The sequence below is a fragment of the Calidris pugnax genome, unplaced genomic scaffold (assembly GCF_001431845.1).
Source record: "Calidris pugnax isolate Ruff unplaced genomic scaffold, ASM143184v1 scaffold65, whole genome shotgun sequence".
Lineage (NCBI taxonomy): Eukaryota > Metazoa > Chordata > Aves > Charadriiformes > Scolopacidae > Calidris > Calidris pugnax.
Genome location: NW_015090785.1, coordinates 58,819 through 67,098, shown reverse-complemented (window position 1 = coordinate 67,098; position 8,280 = coordinate 58,819). Strand labels below are relative to the sequence as shown.

The window sequence follows — 8,280 nt, the reverse complement described above, 5'->3', positions numbered from 1 at the left end:
GGCCTGCAGCTCCCCCCACCTCCTCCAGGCAGCCCCAGGGCTGTCCCAGGCAGCAGCAGGGAGCTCCCAGTGCATGGTCCTGTGCACAGTGGGGCACATGCCAGGCAAACATGGCAAGGGGGGGCATAAGGGGCTTCCCCTGCCCGTCCCCCGCCTTATAGGCAGACAGGGGCCAAGGCAACACAGGGCCCCCATTGCTCAGCCCCCACCCCATGGCACCCCAGCCCCACCTGCCCTGTGGAGCTGCTGCTGCCCCCAGCTTCACCGTGGGGAGGGGAGGGCACAGGGACACCAGATGCTAGCCCAGGAGGCCAGACGGTAGTCCAGGGGGACCCTTGGGGAAGGGCTGAGCTCCCCATGGCCCCCTGCCACGGGGAAGCACCCCACCAGCAGCAGAGGGGCAAGGCTGGACTTCTGGGACATGGGCTGGGGGGGGATGGACCATGATGCCAACTGCCACTGCCCAAGGTAAGGCTGTCCACAGCCATTGCAGAAGTGTGGCCATAACACACCATCATCGCATCGCAGTGCCAGGACACCCACCCCCACCACCCCCTCCAGCCCACACACCACCACCCCCCCAAGACTCCCCATGCAACTGAGCATCATGAGCCAACGCTCATGAAAAACTGCCCAGAGGGAGATAAGGCCCTAGGACCTTCTCCACTACCACCAGCCCACCCCCCCAAGACTCTCCATGCAACTGAGCATCATGAGCTACCACTCATGAAAAACTGCCCAGAGGGAGGTAGGGCCCTGGGACCTTCTCCACTGGTGTGGCCATAACACACCATCATCGCATCGCAGTGCCAGGACACCCACCCCCACCACCCCCTCCAGCCCACACACCACCACCCCCCCAAGACTCCCCATGCAACTGAGCATCATGAGCCAACGCTCATGAAAAACTGCCCAGAGGGAGATAAGGCCCTAGGACCTTCTCCACTACTCTCTCCAGCCATGCCACCTGTAGTGATGCATCACCTGAGAGCCTCGAGGCAGCTGCCTCTCAATCACCGCTTGATGATGGGCAGCTGAAATTCAGGACCTGGTCCTTCTTATGTGGCAAAGTACTGGAGGTGTGCTCATACAGCTCCAGCCACTTTTGTGTCCAAAGAAAGTGGTGGGGCACATCTGAGACAACGCAGCCCTCTTCTCCTGCTGCATCGGGAAGGGAAAGATCACCATGCTCGTCCTGATGGATGTAGGTATGCTCCTCATTGAAGATACATGGGTGCAAATGAAATACTATCATGTCTTTCTGGAAATGACAGAAATGACGACTGGGAAGGACACTCTGGAAGGAACTCTGTTGATTGTAAGTGTTCTGTTTCTCCTCTGCTGCTCCTCACCCTTTGAAATCCTACCACAGTGCTCCTGCCAGCACCACGCTCTCAGCTGACCATGACCCGGGCAGCCCCTTGGGAGCTCTAGTCCAAGAAGTTCTTATGCCACCAGGCTCTTGGGACATTCTGCACCTTGGCCACACCAGGGATGCCCCAGAGCCTGAGTCCCTGTTGGAGCGTCCCAACTGCTGCGCTCACAAAAAAAACAGGCAGTTTGTGATGTGGCACCATGTCTTTGCTGGGCAGCACCTGCTCGTTAGAAGTCTGGGCTAGTGGTGATGAGAGAGCACCTGTGAGTGGTTCAGAGAGGCAGTGTCATCTCATGGTGGTGGGAAGCCGGCCATCTTGGTGGGCAGAGAGGTCATCTCCCTGGCCATCACCTCCTCCAGCCCTGTTCTCCTCTGCTGCAGGTCCTAGGGATGGTGGACTTGATGATATCTTCTAAAGCAGCCACAGCTTCCCTGGCTTTCTCTGTCTGGGTTATCTTTCCACAGTGTGTGGTGTTTGCCCATAGTCCTCAGCTGACCCAGGGTTTGCCTGCAACAGGCAGATGCTGGGGACTGCTGCCTCCAAAGCAGCTGGTCCCAGTTCCTTCTTGGCTGCTCTTGTTCCTCACCACTATACGTGGCATGGTGGGTGGCTTTCATCTCTGTCCCTGGCAGGTGGTCATGCCATTAGCAGAGCTCTGGGCCATTCAGGGGAACTCAGGTGACACTGATGTTCCATCACAGGCTGTGCTGCTCTGCTGGGTAACACTCAGGATAGTCCCGGGGTGTGGTGTGCTCGGCTTTGGTAACTGCTGGCCATCACGGCATGGCCAAAATGGCTCTGTGGGCTGGTGAATGAAAGGGATCGTGGTGCCTCGAGTCATGCCAGCACATTCTCCTTCCACACAGGTTTGAACTGGGGTATGTCCATAAACCACCACCCAGGGACGTCTACAAGGGCCCCAGAAAGCCCTTGGATGAGGCCAGGTAGAAGGATGAGCTTTTGCCATGTCCCAGGCGGGAGGAGGAAGGTAAGGCAGCAGCTGGCTCCTTTCCACAGCACAGGAAACCAACATGTGTCCGTATGACCAGGAAAATCCCCTGCGGTGATTGCACAAAGGCTCCTCATCTGATCCGTGACGTCACGGCCTGGGAATAAGGATGTGCCATGGAAATGCCAAGCTGGACGAGAGCCAGCACCAGAGAGGGTCTGAAAAATCCCAGAAAGCGTGGCTGCAGGAGAACCTAAGGGCCCTCTGACGCTTCTGGGGTGGGCAGCGTCAGGGCGATGCTCTCCTGTTGGGCTTTCTCCTTTCCAGCTCCAGGGACCCAGCCTGATCTGTGCCTCCAGCCCCGTGCCCTGAGCCCTGGGGGAAGGGAGCAATGGGCAGAGGAGCGAGCCTGCGGGCAGGCGAGGAGTGTGATGGGTGGTAGGAGGGGACACTGTGCTCTTGTGCTTGTGCGAGGGAGCCATCTCCCTTGGCCTCAGAGCAGGCATCTCCCTGGCAGGCTGTTATTGACGTGAGCGATGGCTGGTGTATGGCAGGTCCACCTCCCTCCATGGTGGATTAAAGTTCACCCTGGTCCCTCATGGCTGATTCCTGACCGGCTGGCACCGTGTTTCACACTCATCTTAATGAGTCCGTGCCCTGCTGCTACCATAGTCCAGGTTTCTCTTTGTGCCAGCAGAAAATAGTGGTCACAGGCACCATTTTTCTTCTTTTTTTACATCACAGCCAGAAAGAGAAGTGTTCCTGAAGCTGCCGGGAAGCCTCTAGCCCCTGCCTGGCTGATGTGGCGCTGCCCTGGCTGGGTCCTTGCCCCATCCCCTCCCTGCTTCACAGCCCCAGCGCGTGTACGCGCCCTCACGCGCAAGATGCTCTCTGCCCTGGCACCACACCAGCAGTTCTACTGAAGTCCAGAAAGATTAGCGCTGCCGTATCTAACCAGCCTGGTAAATCATTTTCTGGGTACTCCACAGAGGCTTTTGTAGTAGGTGGGGGACAGCTAGATGAGCTGGAGGGGACTGGATCGATAGCGTGTCAGTGCTGACCCCAGCAGCCTTCCTGTGAGGAGAACAAGGGGTTTAGCTTCTTGTAGGAAGCTGCTATAGGCATAGGGCGTGACCAAATCCAAATGTTTTACGAGGTATTTAAAAGTCACAGACAGACATGGTGGTGAGGGACATGGTTTAGTGGTGGTTCCCTTCTTGTAGGAAGCTGCTATAGGCATAGGGGTGACCAAATCCAAATGTTTTATGAGGTATTTAAAAGTCACAGGCAGACACGGTGCTGAGGGACATGGCTTAATGGTCGTTCCTTCTTGTAGGAAGCTGCTATAGGCATAGGGCGTGACCAAATCCAAATGTTTTACGAGGTATTTAAAAGTCACAGACAGACATGGTGGTGAGGGACATGGTTTAGTGGTGGTTCCGGCAGTGTTAGGGTGATGGTTGGACTCGATGATCTTAAAAGTCCCTTCCAACCTGGACAATTCTGTGATTCTAAATCAGACCTGTGGGCTCCAAAATTGCTTTTAGCTGTTTAAATCTCAGGCTCCAGCAGGCACTAGGACCTGCCTGAAGCCTGAGCCTGTTCAGAGGGGATAAATATAGCACATCCCAGCACAGCCAGTACAGGCTGCTGGGGAAGCTCCCCGATCCCCCAGCAAGCCGGTGCCTGAAGGCCACACGGAGGAGGCCATCTGGGAGTTCTACCACGGGGAAAGGTGGTGCTGGTGGCCCCTCGGCCTCATATACGTGGCATGGTGGGTGGCTTTCATCTCTGTCCCTGGCAGGTGGTCATGCCATTAGCAGAGCTCTGGGCCATTCAGGGGAACTCAGGTGACACTGATGTTCCATCACAGGCTGTGCTGCTCTGCTGGGTAACACTCAGGATAGTCCCGGGGTGTGGTGTGCTCGGCTTTGGTAACTGCTGGCCATCACGGCATGGCCAAAATGGCTCTGTGGGCTGGTGAATGAAAGGGATCGTGGTGCCTCGAGTCATGCCAGCACATTCTCCTTCCACACAGGTTTGAACTGGGGTATGTCCATAAACCACCACCCAGGGACGTCTACAAGGGCCCCAGAAAGCCCTTGGATGAGGCCAGGTAGAAGGATGAGCTTTTGCCATGTCCCAGGCGGGAGGAGGAAGGTAAGGCAGCAGCTGGCTCCTTTCCACAGCACAGGAAACCAACATGTGTCCGTATGACCAGGAAAATCCCCTGCGGTGATTGCACAAAGGCTCCTCATCTGATCCGTGACGTCACGGCCTGGGAATAAGGATGTGCCATGGAAATGCCAAGCTGGACGAGAGCCAGCACCAGAGAGGGTCTGAAAAATCCCAGAAAGCGTGGCTGCAGGAGAACCTAAGGGCCCTCTGACACTTCTAGGGTGGGCAGCGTCAGGACGATGCTCTCCTGTTGGGCTTTCTCCTTTCCAGCTCCAGGGACCCAGCCCGATGTGAAGGGAGCAATGGGCAGAGGAGCGAGCCTGCGGGCAGGCGAGGAGTGTGATGGGTGGTAGGAGGGGACACTGTGCTCTTGTGCTTGTGCGAGGGAGCCATCTCCTTTGGCCTCAGAGCAGGCATCTCCCTGGCAGGCTGTTATTGACGTGAGCGATGGCTGGTGTATGGCAGGTCCACCTCCCTCCATGGTGGATTAAAGTTCACCCTGGTCCCTCATGGCTGATTCCTGACCGGCCGGCACCGTGTTTCACACTCATCTTAATGAGTCCATGCCCTGCCACTGCCATAGTCCAGGTTGTTCTTTATGCCAGCAGAAAATAGTGGTCACAGGCACCTTTTTTTTTCTTTTTTTACATCACAGCCAGAAAGAGAAGTGTTCCTGAAGCTGCCGGGAAGCCTCTAGCCCCTGCCTGGCTGATGTGGCGCTGCCCTGGCCGGGTCCTTGCCCCATCCCCTCCCTGCTTCACAGCCCCAGCGCGTGTACGCGCCCTCACGCGCAAGATGCTCTCTGCCCTGGCACCACACCAGCAGTTCTACTGAAGTCCAGAAAGATTAGCGCTGCCGTATCTAACCAGCCTGGTAAATCATTTTCTGGGTACTCCACAGAGGCTTTTGTAGTAGGTGGGGGACAGCTAGATGAGCTGGAGGGGACTGGATCGATAGCGTGTCAGTGCTGACCCCAGCAGCCTTCCTGTGAGGAGAACAAGGGGTTTAGCTTCTTGTAGGAAGCTGCTATAGGCATAGGGCGTGACCAAATCCAAATGTTTTACGAGGTATTTAAAAGTCACAGACAGACATGGTGGTGAGGGACATGGTTTAGTGGTGGTTCCGGCAGTGTTAGGGTGATGGTTGGACTCGATGATCTTAAAAGTCCCTTCCAACCTGGACAATTCTGTGATTCTAAATCAGACCTGTGGGCTCCAAAATTGCTTTTAGCTGTTTAAATCTCAGGCTCCAGCAGGCACTAGGACCTGCCTGAAGCCTGAGCCTGTTCAGAGGGGATAAATATAGCACATCCCAGCACAGCCAGTACAGGCTGCTGGGGAAGCTCCCCGATCCCCCAGCAAGCCGGTGCCTGAAGGCCACACGGAGGAGGCCATCTGGGAGTTCTACCACGGGGAAAGGTGGTGCTGGTGGCCCCTCGGCCCCGGCTGCCGATGCTCCAGCTCTCCCAGGTCACCTCCTCGCTGCTCATCAGCAACGCCAAGGCTGCCTGCAACGAGGAGCTGCTCAGGAGGGAGGGAGTCACCTTCTGCGTGAATGTCACCAGGCAGCAGCCCTTCCCCGACCTCCAGCAGGTCCGGGGCATCCGTGTGCCCGTGTTCGACGACCCGGCCGAGGACCTGTACCGGTATTTCGGGCAGTGCAGCGACGCCATCGAGGAGGCCGTGAAGAGCGGCGGGAGGTGCCTGGTTTACTGTAAGAACGGCCGCAGCCGGTCGGCCGCCGTCTGCACCGCCTACCTCATGAGACACAGACAGCTCCCGCTCCAGGATGCCTTCCAGGTATCGTACCTACACCCGGATTTGTATTTTAAACCACCTTTCTGGTAAGAAAAGCCATGCTTATTACGACTAGTGATGATTTCTCATAGAATTATTTGGGTGCTGTCAGCTGTTTATTAGCGGTTATATGGATATCTAATATTTGACTAAAAATCCCACTGTAAGTTTTTCCCACCCCCCCCCCGCCCCAGCTCAGACAACGGGAGGTTTCTGGGACAAACAAAATTACAAATGCACACAGGCTTTAAGCTGCTTGTTGGGTGAACATTTTTCCCTGTCGTTTGCTTAGTCAGGATAAGGGAAGTTAGAGACAGAGACACAGAGCAAATGAGCCAAGTGGATGCGAGTGTGCGCAGGGGCTGTTTTACAGGATTTGCTCTTGTCACCGATGCAAAGAGCCACAGAAAGCCCTGTCAGGCCTGCCGAAGGGCTCGGGACCAGCCAGCTACCAGCAATAACATCTCAACTGTATTAGGAAGCCCATCCAATACACGACTCATCTCCTATGGTCGTTTAGTCTTCACCCATTTGGTAGGTGTATCACTAAAGTCTCTAGTTTAGATAACCCTTTTGCTCAGTACCAGGCAGATACACGACCAAGTTTTGAGCTACCTTAAACACGAGAGGGGTCACCACACTGTGTGAGAGACACTCACATTTCCAGCAAATCCAACAGCTCCTTTCCATGTCCTGCCCATGAATCCATTCCGTAACAGGGACCACATACCAGGAAGTCTTAGCAAGCACAGAGTGAGTGCTAAGGCTAAAATATCTGTTTATTATTCCGTAGCCAAATCAAAACCAAAGATAATCTTCTCAAAAATTTAGAGGGAAAAAAAATAGAATCTGTTTGCATGATACCAGCCCTTGCTTCTGCAATGTCTCTCCTTTTCCCCAGGCTGTGAAGGCTGCCAGACCAGTAGCAGAACCCAATGCAGGATTTTGGTCCCAGCTGCAGAGATATGAAGAAGATTTGCAGATACCAAAGCAGCCTGATCTGCTGAGCAAAGGACTTAAAAATAGCAATGTGTGAAGATGCTTTAAAGAGAGTTGAGTGGGTTGCTACAGATTTAAATAAGTTAAGGGAAAAAAAAGTTACTTCATACACTTCATATATCTCCTATAAATAAAATGCCTTACCCCCCAAATGGGGCTGATTAAATTAATTCAGAGCGTGACCACTGAAGGTGCCTGGGAAAGGGGCAGATAATCAGGAGAAACAGCAGAAAGGGCTGTAAACAAACCAGAGAAAGGCATGGCATCTTCAGCGTCTATTTCTTCCTGACCAACACTGAATATGATAAAAATGTATTGAACGAATTAATAAGTTACTACATAGGGGTTTTACTCTTGGTTTTTAACTGAACTTCTCAGTGACGTTACAAGAAGACCTAATGCCAGACCAAGGAAGTTTTGAATTTCTATCTCTCCTACTGGATCATAATTCACGTTCATGAGACGACACAAACTTTGGTGAGAAACCAACACTGGAAATGCTTAGTCTCTGCCTCAGTTCTGCATTTTCTTTATGTTCAACATAGACCAAAAACACCATCACAAAATTACCTAAAAACCCGGAGGAAAGAATATACAGAGTTCAGCTCCCACCAAGCAAGTTAAGGGTCTTTTCAGCTTTTGAAATTATTCTCCAGAATACCAAAGGAATGCTTTTAAAAACAATAGCTGATAGTGGAGGGTAGAAGATGACACTGGCAATCTAAAAGTAATACTTTTTGCTTTACCTACTAAGTCCAACAAGATCTGTCAGTGGCCAGTGCATGTCTTCATATGTCAGTTCACAAGTCAGCTGTATCTGCATGCAAACGACACGGCTACATCATTTCTGCTCAGACTGCTTGCAAGGCACCCTGTGAAACTGTCTACTGGGATATCAAGGAACCTGCATGGAACTTCTAAATCAGACTACAATTATGTTTATCATAAGACATTAAAAGATGAGAGAAACACCAAGATATTT

At 53.3% G+C, this 8,280-nt stretch overlaps 1 protein-coding gene across 1 annotated transcript; it reads left to right on the top strand.

Moving 5' to 3' along the window:
* Window positions 1-5,827: 5,827 nt before the first annotated feature.
* LOC106902646 (dual specificity phosphatase 28-like) lies at window positions 5,828-8,273 on the top strand. Its single transcript, XM_014966301.1, has 2 exons — window positions 5,828-6,302; window positions 7,201-8,273. The coding sequence occupies exons 1-2, from the start codon at window positions 5,955-5,957 to the stop codon at window positions 7,333-7,335; spliced, it is 483 nt and encodes a 160-aa protein (XP_014821787.1). The 5' UTR covers window positions 5,828-5,954; the 3' UTR covers window positions 7,336-8,273.
* Window positions 8,274-8,280: the final 7 nt, after the last annotated feature.